The sequence below is a fragment of the Polypterus senegalus genome, chromosome 8 (genome assembly GCF_016835505.1).
Source record: "Polypterus senegalus isolate Bchr_013 chromosome 8, ASM1683550v1, whole genome shotgun sequence".
Classification (NCBI taxonomy): Eukaryota; Metazoa; Chordata; class Cladistia; order Polypteriformes; family Polypteridae; genus Polypterus; species Polypterus senegalus.
This window is the reverse complement of record NC_053161.1, coordinates 169,574,226-169,593,204: the sequence shown is the minus strand read 5'-3', so window position 1 is coordinate 169,593,204 and position 18,979 is coordinate 169,574,226. Positions and strand designations below refer to the sequence as shown.

Below are 18,979 nucleotides of genomic sequence, written 5' to 3'. Positions count from 1 at the left end.
TTAGGTCCATAAATATTTGGTCAGAGACAACTTTTTTCTAATTTTGGTTCTGTACATTACCACAATGAATTTTAAATGAAACAACTCAAATGCAGTTGAAGTGCAGACTTTCAGCTTTAATTCAGTGGGTTGAACAAAACGATTGCATAAAATTGTGAGGCAAGCTTTTTTTTTAACACAATCCCTTCATTTCAGGGGCTCAAAAGTAATTGGACAATTGACTCAAAGGCTATTTCATAGGCAGGTGTGGGCAAGTCCGTCGTTATGTCATTATCAATTAAGCAGATAAAAGGCCTGGAGTTGATTTGAGGTGTGGTGCTTGCATGTGGAAGATTTTGCTGTGAACAGACAACATGCGGTCAAAGGAGCTCTCCATGCAGGTGAAGGAAGCCATCCTTAAGCTGCGAAAACAGAAAAAACCCATCCGAGAAATTGCTACAATATTATGAGTGGCAAAATCTACAGTTTGGTACATCCTGAGAAAGAAAGCAAGCACTGGTGAACTCAGCAACGCAAAAAGACCTGGATGTCCACGGAAGACAACAGTGGTGGATGATCGCAGAATCATTTCCATGGTGAAGAGAAACCCCTTCACAACAGCCAACCAAGTGAACAACACTCTCCAGGGGGTCGGCATATTGATATCCAAGTCTACCATAAAGAGAAGACTGCATGAAAGTAAATACAGGGGGTGCACTGCAAGGTGCAAGCCACTCATAAGCCTCAAGAATAGAAAGGCTAGATTGGACTTTGCTAAAGAACATCTAAAAAAGCCAGCACAGTTCTGGAAAAACATTCTTTGGACAGATGAAACCAAGATCAACCTCTACCAGAATGATGGCAAGAAAAAAGTATGGAGAAGGCGTGGAACAGCTCATTATCCAAAGCATAGCACATCATCTGTAAAACACGGTGGAGGCAGTGTGATGGCTTGGGAGTGCATGACTGCCAGTGGCACTGGGACACTAGTGTTTATTGATGATGTGACACAGGACAGAAGCAGCCAAATGAATTCTGAGGTGTTCAGAGACGTACTGTCTGCTCAAATCCAGCTAAATGACGTCAAATTGATTGGGCGGTGTTTCATGATACAGATGGACAATGGCCCAAAACATACAGCCAAAGCAACCCAGGAGTTTATTAAAGCAAAGAAGTGGAAAATTCTTGAATGGCCAAGTCAGTCACCTGATCTTAACCCAACTGAGCAGGCATTTCACTTGTTGAAGACTAAACTTCGGACAGAAAGGCCCACAAACAAACAGCAACTGAAAGTCGCTGCAGTAAAGGCCTGGCAGAGCATTAAAAAGGAGGAAACCCAGCATCTGGTGATGTCCAGGAGTTCAAGACTTCAGGCTGTCATTGCTAGCAAAGGGTTTTCAACCAAGTATTAGAAATGAACATTTTATTTTCAGTGATTTTATTTGTCCAATTACTTTTGAGCCACTGAAATAAAGGGATTGTGTTAAAAAATTGTTTTAGTTGCCTTGCATTTTTATGCAGTCTTTTTGTTCACCCCACTGAATTAAAGCTGAGAGTTTGCACTTCAACTGCATCTGAGTTGTTTCATTTAAAATTCATTGTGGTAATGTACAGAACCAAAATTAGAAAAAAGTTGTCCCTGTCCAAATATTTATGGACCTAACTGTATCAAATGAAATATAGTCATGGGGGACTTTAATTATCCAAATATTAACTGGGATAACCTTGCAGATGGAGGAGCACAAGAGCAGGAGTTTTTAGAAGTAATTAGTGACTGTTTTTAACACAGCATGTTAAAGCACCAACACGGGGTGAAGCCTGTCTGGATTTAGTATTCTGTAATAATCAGGATAGAATTGAGGGTGTAGAGGTGATTGAACCACTAGGGTCAAGTGACCATAATATAATACAATTCTCAGTATTTTGTAAGAGTGCAGATGCCAAGACTAAAATTGTTAAGTTGAACTTTGGTAGGACTAATTTTGAGCAGATGCGACAAAGTCTAAGTAGAATAGACTGGGATAAGCTTTTAAATGTGGAGACAGTCGAGGAGCAGTGAAACAGGTTTAAAAATGTCTTACATGTAATGCAGGACAGATACAGACCTAAATTTGGAATTAATAGGAAACTAAAAAAAACTCCATGATGGATTAACAAAGATTTAAAAAAGAAGTTGCAAAGGAAAAAACTGCTGTATAAGGCATATAAGACTAATGACTGCAAAGAGAACCGTAGCGCGTATGAGAACATGAGGGCAACCATTAAGAAGGATATCAGAGAGGCTAAAAGACAGTTGGAGAGGAATATAGCAGATAAGGCGAAAGAAGACCCCAAGAGATTCTTTCAGTATTTTAGTAGTAAAAGAACAGTCAAGGAGGAGGCCAAGTGCTTCAGAAATAGTAAAGGGGAATTAAAAGATACAGACAATGAAATAGCAGATGCCCTAAACTTACATTTTTCTGAGGTGTATACAAGTGAGCAAGTGGATAACCTCCCAGAGGTAAACGCAACTACTAAGGAGGTACTGAGGGATTTGGAAATTGTAGAGGGAGAAGTGCTGCTCAGATTAAATAAGATGAAATCAAACAAATCACCAGGCCCAGATAATATTTATCCTCGTGTTCTTAAGGAGGCTAGTGAGTACAGATATAAACCCTTAACACATATTTTTAGAAAGTCACTGTGCACTGCAGAGATTCCAAAGGACTGGGAAATGGCAAATATCATCCCATTATATAAAAAGGGTGACAGGGCAGATCCAAGCAACTATAGGCCTGTAAGCTTAACATGCATCACAGGAAAATTAATGGAAGGAATTATTAAGGATAAGATTGAGCATCACATGGCAAGGACAGGAGTTATTCTGAACAGTCAGCATGGGCTCAGAAGAGGGAGGTCGTGTTTTACTAACATGTTGGAATTCTATGAGGTTGCAGCAAAAGCATACGATCAAAGTGGAGCTTATGATATTATTTATCTGGACTTTCAGAAAGCATTTGATAAGGTGCCACATGAGAGGTTGGGCATCAAGTTAAAAGAAGTGGGAGTTCAGGGTGATGTTTGTAGATGGGTGCAGAATTGGCTCAGACACTGGAAGCAGAGGGTGATGGTGTGAGGAACCTCATCAGAACTGGCCGATGTTAAGAATGGTGTTCCACAGGGGTCAGTGCCAGGGCCGTTGCTATTTTTAATATATATAAATGATTTAGATAGGAATATAAGTAACAAGCTGGTTAAGTTTGCAGATGATACCAAGATAGGTGGATTAGCAGATAATTTGGAATCCGTTATATCATTACAGAAGGACTTGGATAGCATACAGGCTTGGGCAGATTTGTGGCAGATGAAATTTAATGTCAGTAAATGTAAAGTATTACACATAGGAAGTAAAAATATTAGGTTTGAATACACAATGGGCGGTCGGAAAATCGAGAGTACACCTTATGAGAAGGATTTAGGAGTCATAGTGGACTCTAAGCTATCGACTTCCCAACAGTGTTCAGAAGCCATTAAGAAGGCTAACAGAATGTTAGGATATATAACACGATGTGTGGAGTACAAGTCCAAGAAGGTTATGCTTAACCTTTATAATGCACTGGTGAGGCCTCATCTTGAGTACTGTGTGCAGTTTTGGTCTCCAGGCTACAAAAAGGACATAGCAGCACTAGAAAAGGTCCAGAGAAGAGCGACTAGGCTGATTCCAGGTCTACAAGGGATGAATTATGAGGAAAGATTAAAAGAGCTGAGCCTTTACAGTTTAAGCAAAAGAAGATTAAGAGGTGACATGATTGAAGTGTTTAAAATTCTGAAGGGAATTAGTACAGTGGATCGAGACTTGTATTTTAAAATGAGTTCATCAAGAACACGAGGACACAGTTGGAAACTTGTTAAGGGTAAATTTTGCACAAACATTAGGAGGTTTTTTTTTACACAAAGAACGATAGACACTTGGAATAAGCTACCAAGTTGTGTGGTAGACAGTAAGACGTTAGGGACTTTCAAAACTCGACTTGATGTTTTCTTGGAGGAAACAAGTGGATAGGACTGGCGAGCTTTGTTGGGCTGAATGGCCTGTTCTCGTCTAGATTGTTCTAAGGTTCTAATGTTCTAAAAACTATGATCATGGATTGATTTTGATCAAATAAAGAGGAGAAGAAAGGTGCTTAACTTTAATTTTGAGACAGAAAACAATTATCTAAAAATCCTGGAAAAAAAGTACAAAATATGTAATGTAAAATATGGATTAAATTTTAAGCATTTTTCACACAGTTTTTCACTGTACTTCTGCTTCCGATCCATTGTGTACTTTTTTCAAGCTAACAAATCTATGCATATTCTGCAATTTCAAGAATTCAAAATAAATTATACAAATTGTTTAATGTAAACTGAGCTTAAAGTTTTTTAGGCACACCCCCACCTTCACACATACTCTACATTTCGACATGTCATATGTCACATGACCGCAGTGAGGGATATGAATTGCACAGTTTACAGTTTCTAGAGTCAGTTGCTATTTAATTGGCACTGGCAAAATGAGTGACTTGGTTCATCTCTCAAACAGTTGTTGCCATTTATGTTTCACTCACAACCTTTTAAAAGGTTTACTGAGAATGCCGCAAAAAGCAAAGAACTATGAGTGATACTGTAGGTGATCCTGGTGGGCATAAGTCACATGGCCTGATGACTCAAGGGTCTTTCTGCACCATAGAGAAGGAGAAATGAAAATTTGGTGGAGCCAACAAGTTTGGTGTCAATAGTACAGTCATTAATGGCTGTAGTTTATCCACACTGTGATGTAAACTTAAAAGTTGAAGTTGGAGTGTTGGCATGTATAGACAGGACACAGTGTTCATAGTACAATGAAGATCTTAACTGCATATCTCCTCAAAAGAGTGTCAAGAACAAAATACCAACAAAAACATCAAATTTAATTATTTGCAAGAGTTTTCAGTGGACAGCCAATTTCTTTTCCCCATTTATGTCTCTTTGGTTTTGACACTCTCAGTGATACCTTTGAGACTCCAGAGATTAGAGTTTACCCACTGAATCCCTTTGTCACTGCTGCTCCTTAAATGTCCCTAGATCCTTTCTCTATTTGTTTTGAAAGTGTCCTAATGTCACTCCCTATTGGCTTGCTCTTTTGAACTTCCTCTCTTCAATGCTCTCTGTACAGATTCTTCTCTTACCTCATATTGTTCTACTCCTGGACCTTTCCAGACTCTCACTCAGTCCAATCTATCAGAGGCTGTTTGGTCTGGGTACCATCTTATATATACTGTATATATATATATATATATATATCCACCTCTCCACCTTAGCTGCTTATCCAGGGCAGGTTCACGGGACAGCTAGAGCTGATCTCAACAATCATCAGGCGCAAGACAGGAACAGTCTCTGAATGGGGCTACAGCTCATTGCAAAGTGACCGCACACTCACACACACACACACACACACACACACACACACACACACACACTAGGGCCAATTTAGCAAAACCAGCTTGCCTAAAGAGCATGTCTTTGGACTGTAGGAGGACACCAGAGCGCCCAGATGAAACCTCTGCATACACAGTGACAACATGCAAACTCCATGCAAGGAACATCAGGGATGCAAACCATGGTATCCAAACTGCGAGGCAGCAGAGCTGCCATTGCCTTACACAGAAGTACAGCATATACACTCCAGTGTTTTTTATACTGCAATATTTCTTACAACATTATGATGTTTGGATAGAAACTACTCCTAAATCTACTGGTATTAGTAACAATGGTCCCTAGGGAGAAGTGAGAAAAGTGTAAATTAGACACAGAGACAGCGTCAAAGGTTTGGGGGATTCCTGCATAAACTGTAGGTGTCAGGCAAGTTAAACACGTCTTTACAGACTGGAGTCCAAAACAGAACTTAGTATAACAAAGAGAAGGCGGTATATATGGTTGGCTGAAGGAAATGATGTCCTGAGTCTGGGGCATTCTGGCACTGGAAGTGACATCAGAAGGAGGCAGGATCTGGTGGACCAGAATCGGAAGTGACATCATCTGGGGACCGGATGTGATGGTTATGCTGATGGTTCTTCTGTTGTTCTACAGAGAGAGAGGAGAAAGAGTTAGAGGACAGTGCCAACCCCTGATCTAGCGGGCAAAGTCACTTATTTGAGCCCATAAACTGTCTCCCAATCGCACGTGTGTAACTATATATTGTGACAGACGGCTGTGGCGTCTACACAGCCAGGACGCCTGGAAGGTGGAAGGACCGAGAGAGGACCAATACCTCCCCCAGGACACGAGAGGGCAACCGCCCTGGTTTGCAGGTGGGCCATATGTTCAGAGCTGGGAAGCTCCACCCGGTTGGGACACGTGGCCACCTCCAGGGTCTACCCAGATATTCCAAGAGACATGGACTGCAGCACTTCTTCCACAACAGAGAGTGCGCTAGGCCAGGAGGCAAATACACCCAGTGTGCACCAGGAAGTGCTGCAGAAAGATCATCAAGAAGCACCTGGAGTACATCCGGGTACTGTATAAAAGGGGCTGCCTCACTCCTGTCGAGGAGCCAGAGTTAGGGGGAAGCGTGATGAGGTTTACAAGAGAGGAGTGGAGGCGACAAGAAAAGAAACAGAGACAAAGAAGGACTGTGAGTTTAGTGCACTGTATTTGATTAAACAGAATAAAATGTGTGTTTTTTGGACATAAGTTGTCTTGGTGTCTGTCCGCGTCGAAGCTAGTTCCTACTATATATATATATATATACAGGTGCCAGTCACAAAATTAGAATATCATGACAAAGTTGATTTATTTCAGTAATTTCATTCAAAAAGTGAAACTTGTATATTAGATTCATTCATTACACACAGACTGATGTACTTCAAATGTTTATTTCTTTTAATTTTGATGATTATAACTGACAACTAATGAAAGTCCCTGGCCAACTAATGATATTCTAATTTTATGACCGCACCTGTATATATATATATATATATATATATATATATATATATATAGTAGGAACTAGCTTACTGTATACTGTATATATATATATATATATATACAGGGTGGCCCACAAAAAAGTGGCCAGCCTCCACCGAGGTGACCCCTACCACAGATGTATTGACACACTTGAAGATCACTTTCAGCATCTTCTGTAAATGTGAGTACCAAATCTGATCATTTTTCTCTTCACCACGTTAATGCAGTCATCTTGGTGGAGGCGTGCCATTTTCCTCCCATGTTGGAGGAATTGGCTTCGCCAAGCCCCTGCTTGGCATCTGGAGCTTCACAGGGTCAGTCTCCCTTACCTTCCCCACTGTGCCTCTCCGTCCAGGAGCTCCCGCTCTTGATCTGACTCCACTGCCATCCCTCCTGACTCCAGCGTCTCTGCCCGGAGGGCACATCGCTCGGCCGGCGGCGACAGCACAAGGTGCAGTTGCTTTTGCAAGTCCTGCAAAATCGCCACCAAGGAGAGAGAAGCAGCCGGCGGTGGGCTTACCTTGAGAGTAGTACCACTTATCGATTGCTCTCTATGGGCCTTTCCCCGCGGCCCACTCGGGTTTCTTTGGAGCACGGGATGGACATTCCCTGCTCTTGCCTTCGACCAATCATTGGCGAGAGAACAGGACACGCTGTCCAATCCCGTGCCTGCTACGAGGGGGGACTTCTGGTCGCCCATCTCGCTCTCCTCACTCACAGGAGAGCGTCTCTCTGGGCAGCTTCGCTGTTGCTGCGGCTTCCTCAGCCACAGCCTCTCCTTCTCGGCAGCCTCCTTCCTGGCCCCTGCGTCCGTGAGCCGCCCCTGAAACACATAGTCCACCAGTGGACCACCAACGGTCCATGACACACTCTGTTGCTGTGGGGTTGGGTGCACGCCGCCCCTGCGGCACGTGGGTGAGTTCCCCTGTTGTGCCGGGCCTTTCACAGACTTTTTCATGAATGCAGGTCCCCACCTTGACCCAGGCAGAGCATCCTGCCGGCTACGCCACTGTGAAATAGGACGGCCCGGACACACACAGGCGGACACCGTTTCAGCCATCACCACACATTTATTTACAGTTACCATTATATACAAAGTCTATGTGCACCGCCACCAAACCCCCAGTCTCCCCAAAAGTCCAGGCTCTCAATAGCCACTTTCTCCACATACAAATCACTTGGGCCTCTCCTCGCCTCCTCTGCACCGACTTCGTCTTCCTCCTCACCCGACTCCAGCCTTGATTGCAGGGCGGCGGCTCTTTAAATAGGCGGCTGATTGCCGACCGGAACCCAGCCACTTGTGACAATATATATATATATATATATATATATATATATATATATATATATATATATATAAGGTAAAACATTTTAGTCAGCTTTTATAACATCATACAGCTTTGTTTATTAAAGGCATGCAATTAAAAGCATGTTTTAATTAAAAGTGCAATATGTTTCATACTGTATATCACTGAAATAGATATTTGGGCTAGAAAATAAACAGATTGATTTTATTAATTCAGTTATTTAAGTGTTTATTTTCATATCCTTAATACACTTAAAAATGCTAACAGGAACTGTCAATTAAATCACGCTCTTTTCATGAACCTGCCACCTGCCTTGCCATTAAAGTGAGGAGCTGGGACTTTTATTCTGCTAAATTTCAGGCTGAAGGGAAGTCAATTTTCTGTTGCTTACTGTTTTACAGTGCTGCTTCTCTCTGTCTTTTTGCTAAAAGCCTCTAGCTGCAGAAGCCAAAAGCACCTCCCCATTAGGGAGGTTGTCACCTTATGTTATACGTCAGTGATACACCTGGTTAAACTACAGTTAAGAGCAGGGTTTGGGGAGGGTCATCTGATTCAAGTCGAGTAAACCAGGTGACAAAACCTGTGATCTAATTGTGGAGGTCTGCAGCTGGACCCATCTCTTTTTTTGACTTCTTCCTTTCATTCACTTCCTTGTTATCCTTAAGTTTTTCACCAATTAGCTTGGGTAACTCCTTAAGGGCATAGAAAACCAAGTCACATCAAGGCATATTATACATGCTCAAAACCCACAGATATTAAACAGAAAACCATATTAGCGAGACTGCTACATATCTCCCACCCTCCCGAAATAGGGGTTAATATACACTATATGCTTAGAACTGCTGTTGGTTTCCTGTCCTGAAACACAATGAATTTGATCACTTACAGACCAATTGTTTTTCTTCAGTCTTTTAATAACTATAGCTGGATCAAGCCATTTTGGTGCCAGTAAATTTTGAGGTGGCCTGAGAAAGTAGATGAGACTTTACTCAAACCTGACCCTCTTCTGAATACTAAACATTTTGATGCCTCCTATTATAATGGCAAGATTGTTTGCTTTGTGCACTCCTTAATCTTTCCCTAACTTGATGCTTAGGTGATTCAAGTGTGTCTGTTGTAAAATATGTCAAGAGTTCCTGGACCCAGAGAAGAGACACTTCATTCCAGAGGACCCAGTAAACAACATTGAAGTCTCACCCCTTCCCTCCTGCGTCATGATATTGATAGTGAAATGCAGTTCCAATAACATTTGGTTGGGAGTGGTTTTCCATGTGGGAGGATAGCAACAGTGCTCTTTATCGAGGCATAGTAACTGTGGACTCAGACTATATCACAACTGGCAGGACGTTTGTTGGATTTGTGCTCTCTGGTCTGTCTATCTGTCGGTCTGTTTGTATGTTCCTCCCTATCTCATCATCTCCCTTTCTTCGTATTCACAGCCTGCCTTTATGTCGTCTCACCTCTACAAACTGCTCAGCTCTCTCATCAGTCTTTTCTTCACCACATTCACGACTGACTGATATTAAGCTGAGCGACAACAACATGGAGGATTCAGGAGTGGATCAACTCTGTGAAGGGCTGAGGAGTGAAAACTGCAAATTAGAAAAATTGTGGTGAGTTAACAACATGTGTATATGTGTGTTTGATAACTTTTATTTCTTAAGACTTTATAGAGGTTGATTGTTCCACAGCTACAACACAAACAGAACAGACGGGAATGTTGCATGTGGCAGAAAGATGGACATGAGGTGAACACAGATGGAAATTTCCCTTTAATAATTAAATTAAAAAAGACAGTTTTGTGATCCTCATCCCCTCTCACACAGTGCTCACTCTCATCTTCTCATCGTCCCTTCTGTCTCATCATCCCTTTTGTCTGTTTATTTCTCCCCTCCGTCACACTTTACTGCCTCTGATCTTCTCATTAAAGTTTGTTAAAAGTCAAGAAAACATCTTTATCATTAAAGGATATATATATATATATATATATATATATATATATATATATATATATATATATATATATATATATATATATATACTGCTCAAAAAATTAAAGGAACACTTTTTAATCAGATTATAGCATGAAGTCAGTGAAACTTCTGGGCTATTGATCTGGTCAGTTAAGTCGCAGAGGGTGTTGTTAATTAGTTTCAGATGCTTTGGTGCACTAGAGGGGCAACAATGAGACAACCCCCAAAACAGGAATGAATGGTTTAACAGGTGGAGGCCACTGACATTTTTCCCTCCTCATCTGTTTTTTCACTAGTTTTGCATTTGGTTATGGTCAATGTCACTACTGGTAGCGTAAGGCGATACCTGGATCCTACAGAGCGGGCACAGATAGTCCAACTTCTCCAGGATGGCACATCAATATTCCAGGAGGCAGGCAGTTACTCTAGGAGAGCTGAACAGGGACCCTCGTAGAAGGTCCTTAACCCACCAGCAGGACCGGTAACTGCTCCTTTGGGTAAGGAGGCACTGCCAGAGCCCTACAAAATGACCTCCAGCAGGCAGGCTACTGGTGTGAATGTCTCTGACCAACCAATCAGAAACAGAATTTATGAGAGTGGCCTCTAGTGGGCCCTGTGTTCACTGCCCACTCAGCACTGTGGAGCTCAATTGGAAATTGCCATAGAATACAAGAACTGGCAGGCCCACCACTGGCGCCTTGTGCTTTTCACAGATGAGAGCAGGTTCACCCTGAGCATATGGGACAGACGTGAAAGGATCTGGAGAAGCCGTGGAGAACGTTATGCTGCCTGAAACATCGTTCAGCATGACCGCTTTGGTGGTGGGTCAGTGATGGTCTGGGGAGGGATATCCATGGAGGGATGCACAGACCTCTACAGGCTAGACAACATCACCATGACTGCCATTAGGTATTGGGATGAAATCCTTGGACCCATTGTCAGACCCTATGCTGGTGCAATGGGTCCTGGGTTCCTCCTGCTGCACGACAATGCCTGGCCTCATGTGGTGAGAGGATGAAGGAATTTATACCATTGACTGGCCCCCATGCTCGCCTGACCTAAATCCAATAGAACACCTCTGGGACATTATGTATGGGTCCATCCAACACCGCCAGGTTTCACATCAGACTATCCAGGAACTCAGTGATGCCCTGGTCTAGATCTGGGAGGAGATCCCCCAGAACCCCATCCATTGTCTCATTAGGACATTGTCAGGCATGCATACAAGCATGTGGGGGCCATACAAACTACTGAGTACGATTTTGAGTTGCTGCAATGAAATTTCGGCAAAATGGACTAGCCTGCCTGCCGCATCATTTTTTCACTTTGTTTTTCGGGGTGTCTTTGAATTGAGCCCTCTGTAGTTTGATCATTTTCATTTCCATCAAACGATGTGCCATCCTTTCGATCCTCACATTACAACAACAACAGCAACAACGTTTATTTATATAGCACATTTTCATACAAATAATGTAGCTTAAAGTGCTTTATGTGATAAAGAAAAGAGAAATAAAAAACAAAGTAAGAATTAAAATAAGACAACACTAATTAACATAGAATAAGTAAGGTCCGATGGCCAGGGAGGACAGAAAAAACAAACAAAAAAAAAAAAAACTCCAGACAGCTGGAGAGAAAAAATAAAATCTGCAGGGATTCCAGACCATAAGACCGCCCAGCCCCCTCTGGGCATTCTACCTAACATAAATGAAACAGTCCTCTTTGTATTTAGGGTTCTCATGGAAGGACTTGATGATGATGGTCACGAAAACTTCTGGCTTCTAATCCATCATTGTAGGAACATCATGGTGCTTTGATTACGTGGTGGTGGCACAAGTCACCACCACAGTAAACCGGGAAAAGAAACCGAAGAGAGAGTAGGGGTCAGTACGGATTTTAGAGCCAACATGAACAGTTATGATAATTAATTGAATATACAGAGCATCAGTATTAAATTAAAATGAAGTTATGAGAAGGCTATGTTAAAGTAATGTGTTTTCAGCAGTGTTTTAAAGTGCTCCACTGTATTAGCCTGGCGAATTCCTATTGGCAGGCTATTCCAGATTTTGGGTGCATAACAGCAGAAGGCCGCCTCACCACTTCTTTTAAGTTTTGCTCTTGGAATTCTAAGGAGACACTCATTTGAGGATCTAAGTTAACGATTTGGAATGTAGGGTGTCAGACATTCCGATATATAAAATGGAGTGAGATTATTTAAGGCTTTATAAACCATAAGCAGTATTTCAAAGTCAATCCTGAATGGCACAGGTAACCAGTGTAGTGACATCAAAACTGGAGAGTAGGGCTCGGATTTTCTTTTCCTAGTTAGGATTCTAGCAGCTGCATTCTGCACTAGTTGCAAACGATTTATGTCTTTTTTGGGTATTCCTGAGAGGATTGCGTTACAGTAATCTAGTCGACTGAAAACAAAAGCGTGAACTAATTTCTCAGCATCTTTCAACGATATAAGAGGTGTAACTTTTGCTATGTCTCTTAAGTGAAAAAATGCTGTCCTAGTGGTCTGATTAATATGCTATTTAAAATTCAGGTAACAATCAACAGTTACCCCTAAGTTCTTTAGCTCCGTTATGACTTTTAATCCTAATGCATCAAGTTTATTTCTAATAATCTCATTGTATCCATTATTGCCAATCACTAAAATTTCAGTTTTCTCTTTATTTAGCTTGAGAAAATTACAATTCTTCCAATTAGAAACACAAGTAAGACATTGCATTAGTGAAACAACAGCGTCTGGGTCATCAGGTACTATTGATAAATACAGCTGTGTGTCATCAGCATAGCTGTGGTAGCTCACGTTGTGCCCTGAGATAATCTGACCTAACGGAAGCATGTAGATTGAGAAGAGCAGTGGACCCAGGATAGAGCCTTGTGGAACACCATATAGGATATCATGTGTCTTTGAGTTATAATTACCATAACTAACAAAGAATTTTCTCCCTGTCAGGTAGGATTCAAACCAATTTAAGACACTGCCAGAGAGGCCCACCCATTGACTAAGGCGATTTCTAAGAATATTGTGATCAATGGTGTCAAATGCAGCACTCAGATCTAAGAGGATGAGAACAGATAAATGGCCTCTGTCTGCATTTACCCGCAAGTCATTTACTACTTTAACAAGTGCAGTTTCTGTGCTGTGATTTTTTCTGAAACCCGACTGAAATTTATCAAGAATAGCATATTTATTGAGGTGGTCATTTAACTGCATAATGACTGCCTTCTCCAGAACTTTACTTAAGAAAGGCAGGTTAGAGATGGGTCTAAAATTTTCAAAAGCAGAGGAGTCAAGATTACTTTTCTTGAGCAGGGGTTTAATTATAGCAGTCTTAAGACAGTCTGGGAAGACCCCCGTATCTAATGACGAGTTTACAATGTCAAAAATATTATCAATTAGCATGCCCGATATTTCTTTGAAAAAACTTGTTGGTATTGGGTCAAGGACGCAGGTGGAGGGTTTCAGTTGAGAGATTATTTTATGTAAATCAGATAAATCTATCCTGGTGAAAGAATTTAATTTGTTTATAACGGAGTACTGGGGCTTAGGAGGATCCGCAGTGTTGAGGAGATATACTATGTTATTTCTAATATCATTAATTTTTTGATTGAAAAATACAGCAATACCCTCACAGGTTTTACTGGAAGTATTTTGGAGGCATTCCTTTGTGTTACCTGGGTTTAGCAGACGACCAATCGTAGAGAATAAGACTCTGGGATTACTAGCATTGTTATTTATAATATTAGAGAAATAGCAGCGCCTCTCAAGACGGACTGTGTTATTGTATTCTGTTATTTTAAGCTTCAATGTTTCATAATGGATAGTTAGTTTAGTTTTCCTCCATTTATGCTCAGCTCTACGACATGTTCTCTTTAAATCAGACACTCTTTGGGTCTTCCATGGTATAACAATGCTAGAAGATTTTGTTATTGTTGTTGTTGTTGTTGTTTTTGCTAACACATTACCATATTAGTCCATATCGGTATAGATATCCAGCATGATTTTTTTCCCACTGGGATATGGCGTGTTTTCAAAGTGTTCCTTTAATTATTTTGAGTAGTTTAAATATATGTTTATATATTTATATATATACAGTAGTTATATAGTTTATAGTTATATAGTTTATATACTATATATATATATATATATATATATATATATATATATATGTATATTACACAATATACAGTACATAGTGACAAAGGAAAAAACTGAGTGCAACAAAAAAGGAATGTTAGGGCACACACCGGACTACCCCTTTTAATAAGCTTGTATAAAACAGAAAATAAATGGTGCCCAGGGCACAAATAAAGTGGTCTTGTTGTGGTCTAATGATAAGTAAGGTGCTGTCAACGAGCGGTCTCTCCAGTTTGATTTTTCACATCCAAATGAACACCATCTTCTGGAAGATGCCCGCTTTTATGGCATCCAGGATGGAAGAGGGTGGACAATTCAGGGCCATGTGAGCAAGGCTAGGCTTCCATAATGATCTTCTTGTCAGAACTCTGCACTCACATGACAATATATATATTTATATTGTAAGGGACTGCTGGTATCCTTACCTGGTCAGGACACCAGGGCTCAGCCCTGTTGGGTTATGGGGATGCCGCCAGGGAGAGTTGCAGAGCCAGACTTTGTCAGGCTTCCGCCACACCTGGGAGTACTTCCAGATCTCTCTAACAAGCCACCTAAAGTGCTTCTGGGTGGAGTTAGCTGCCACTGCTCAAGGAGCTGGAGAAGGAAGGAAGGGGAATGATGCTTGCGGAGAGGAGTGGAGAAGGAGACAGACACAGGGACAAAGACAAGAGTATTGCTGTGTGCTTTATTCTACTTTAGGGACAGTGTGCTTTTTCCATGGAAAAATAAAAGTGTTTGTCTGTTGTGTTCGGTGTTTGTGGGAGTTCTGTGCCCACTGGTGGTCACTATATATATATATATATATATATACAGTATATATATATATAAATATATATATATATATATAAATATATATATATATATATATATATATATATATATATATATATATAGTGACAGATTAGGGTTTTCTCGCACCCTTGTACCCTCAGACCACTCGTCAGACACCAGATAAAAAGTCCAATTATTATTTATTATAATAATAATGTGCACAAAGCATGCTCCTCTCCACAATATTCAATAAACAATAAACCAATAACAATCCTCCTAACTCCCAGACGCTTAGCCACACTGCCTCCCAACAGCTCCTCCGTCTGGGATTTCCCACAGTCCTTTATACTCCTTGACCCGGAACCGTTTCACCATCTCTGTCCATGTGACCTGGAACACTTCCGGGTCAGATAAAAAATCCTTTTTTCTTCACCCAGGAAGCACATCGTTCTCTTTGTCCATGTGACTATGACGTATTTCCTGGGCGTAAGGCAAATAGTCTCTGGGCCTCCCTGCAGCGACTCCTGGCGGCCCCCATGGTATCCAGCAGGGCTGTGAATAAAGACTCCAATGTCCATAATGTCCTGCTGGTCTTCGGGGCACCTCCATACTGCAGGGAGGGCTCCACCTGGCGGCGTGGGGGTATTGGCCGGGATGAACAGCCGGCCATACATCACAATATATATATTTATATATATTGTGGCAAACGGCCTTCAACATATGTCCCAGGGGAGCAACCATGGGCTGTTCAATACCTCTCCTGGGATCTGGGGTGGCCACCAGGGGGTGCTGCATGGGTCCCTAAGCCTGGCTGGACAAGTATTCAGCCCTGCCCAGAAGTGCACAGGCACAGGAACAGGTGATGAAGCACCTGGAGCACTTCCGGGTGGGCTATAAAAGGGGCCGGTAACCACCACTCAGTGGCCAGAGTCAGGAGGAGGAAGACGAAGCAGGTGGGAGGAGTGGTGTTGCCAGAAGGGAGTATGTTTTGTGTTTGTGACATTTGGACCATGTTGTGCCTGTGCCCCACAGGTGAAGAAAATAAAGTTTTTCTTTGTTCTTGTACACATGCCTCCATGTGAGTTTGTGCCAGGTCAGGCGCAATAAAGCACCTATTTTATAATATATATATACTAGCAAAATACCCGCGCTTCGCAGCGGCGAAGTACTGCATTAAAATTTTTATTAAGAAGAAAATTAAACCTTTTTAAACTGAGGGAAAATATGCAAATAATTATTTGTTAAGTATCTCTTTGTATACCATGTTGTCAGTTCGGCCCTCCGGTTGTAACATGACCAAGCTGTGCTGAGCTTACTTTGAGCATGCAACTTACAGTTGGCCATGTGAACAGTAATCTGGTCTCAAATCTCACAGCTTGGATTGCTGCTGTCATAATTGGTTTGAGTTTCATGGTTTGTTTCAATTACGACAGTATTTGCAGGATTTGTTGTGTTGAAGTGACATTTGGCTTCTGTCAAGCGTTGTCAGCACACAACCGGTTTCATCGATAAAATCACATCCAGCTTTTGAGAGTTTAAACATTCATAAACTTCAAAGTGTCCACTACTGAAATCGTCAGCTGTGAATCTAAGACGTTTAAGAGGCATTGGCGGTTGTCCAAAGGTTTAAAATATTTGGCCATTTCGGTACGCTTGAAAGCAACAACCGAACAATTCAGCGGCAGCCATCAACTCACATGCAGAACCATAGGTGAAGGGCTTAAGCATTACACTCTTATAGTGCTCCTGTGTAGTATAATTATCTCCTGTACCATCATCAGTCCACACCTTGAACCTGTCCCAGTCATTCAATACATAAGACAGAATGTTCCTCCGGATATCAAGAGTGAGCCTGATATGGCTGTGCAATATGTAACAAAGAGAATGGAAAAGGTAGGTGCTATCTCCGGGCATGGAAACCACTCGGCAAGTGACAGTTCTTTGATCGATAGTGATCATCTCGATAGACATGGTAATGGGGGTTGGAATGATAAAGGAAATGGGTACCTTAGCAATGTAAAGTAAGTGTAAAACACCTATACAATAACTATAATTGTAATAAACAAACAATAAAACAGCGGAGAAGCCGTGGATTAAACAAAAAGGCTGTAGTTATCAGTAGGGAGACGTGAATCCCGTGGCGAAGCAAGGAAGGGAATGTAGAGACTGGAGCAACAGATGGTCTTATATAGGCAGGCAGCCAGCCAACAACGTGGGAGGTGTTGGGATGGGGGACCCAACGCCACCTCACACGGTGACCGAGGTGCAGGCTGTGGACATATATATGTACGTAAGTAGGATTCAGTTAGCGTTGGGAACCCGTGTACCAAATTTCTTGAAGATGGGCCCATAAGTAACAAAGACTGTTGAAAAGTTCAATATGGCGGCCGACAGTGGCATCATACCGCCGAAATAAGGAACGTACATTGGTTTCGGTTAGTGCAGGGAAGCCGCCTAGCAAATTTCGAGAAGATGGGGCCATAAATAAGAAAGTTCAACATGTCGGACGTTGTCGACCGTTATCGACCGTTATGACCGTTACATGTAGAATTTTGAAATAAAACCTGCTTAACTTTTGTAAGTAAGCTATAAGGAATGAGCCTGCCAAATTTCAGCCTTCTACCTACACGGGAAGTTGGAGAATTAGTGATGAGTCAGTGAGTGAGTGAGTGAGTGAGTGAGGGCTTTGCCTTTTATTATTATTATATATATATATATATATATATATATATATATATATATATATACAGTGGTACCTTGGTATACGTCTGCTTTGGAATAAGTCCAACTTGGTATACGTCCTGTTTGGACACGGAAAATTTTGCTTGGTATACGACCTTTGTTTGGAATACGACTCGCGTGCTAACCTTGTTTACCTCTCTCGAGACAAAGCCACGACTGCCCACGAGCGTTAGTGCGCCAGTTGCTAGCATTCAGTGAACAACCCGCGCTATAACTCTCTTTGAACTTTCACGTGTGTGATATAGCGGGTCCACAGCTCCTGTCAAAGTCCAGCTTTAAAATAAATAATCACCGCACTCGCAGCTTGGTGAGGGGCGTGGTGTTTATGTGGCTGAAGGTTGTCAGGGCGATTCGCAATGTGGGCGTTTCTCACCAAAGTGCACTTCTGAGGGACCGTCCGCATTCATGATTGTTCCTGGGGCTGCTTATCTTGATAAACAGAAGCGCGAGTCAGCTAGAAGGGCAGTAAAAAGAAAGAATGGACGAGAGGGTGAGTGAGTGAGAGAGAGAGGGCTGCTTATCTTGATAAACAGAAGCGCGAGTTGACTTGAAGGGGAGTAAAAAGAAAGAAGCAGGGGGGCCGCCAGGTAAAAAGGCACCGGGCTTCTTGTTTTTTTTTTTTTTTTTTAAAGAATGCTTCCTGCTGTATTTTAACTTCGTTGTTTTTAAGAAGACTTTTTTCTATTGTTTTTAACCTCCACGTTTCACTTCTGATTTAATGGATTATTTATTGGAACTTTGGAGACTACACTTTAATTTGAACACCTTGTTTTGTTAACTGTTTTAATAAAAGCACTTTGCACTTTTTCACCATCCCCTTCCTTTATCGATGAGGTTAGCAGTGAGGCACATTACTGACGGTGTAGGGTTCAAGGGCTCCCCGGCAACAGATGGGAGCATACAGCAAACCTGCATCATCACAACGTGATTTTGTGTTTTTTTCATGTAAATTTGAATTGATTGTTAAAAAGTATGAAGGTGGCATGCGTATCCAGGACATGGCTGTTGCATACCGTTTGCCGAGAACGACGGTATCTACGATTGTGAAAAACAAAGATGTTATTAAAAGTAAAGTGAGGTAAAATTTTCATTTATTT

General features: G+C 41.6%; 1 protein-coding gene across 3 annotated transcripts in view; it reads left to right on the top strand.

The window, feature by feature from the left end:
• The window catches only part of LOC120534490 (NACHT, LRR and PYD domains-containing protein 12-like), a 146,654-nt gene that overhangs the window by 56,587 nt on the left and 71,088 nt on the right, over nt 1-18,979 (top strand). For all 3 annotated transcript variants that reach the window (XR_005634765.1, XM_039762089.1, XM_039762088.1), the window contains one exon: nt 9,689-9,862. Coding sequence is in view for 2 of the 3 variants with exons in the window: in XM_039762089.1 (XP_039618023.1) it covers nt 9,689-9,862 (174 nt within the window). In the remaining variant the exon portion in view is untranslated. The remainder of the gene's footprint in view (nt 1-9,688; nt 9,863-18,979) is intronic.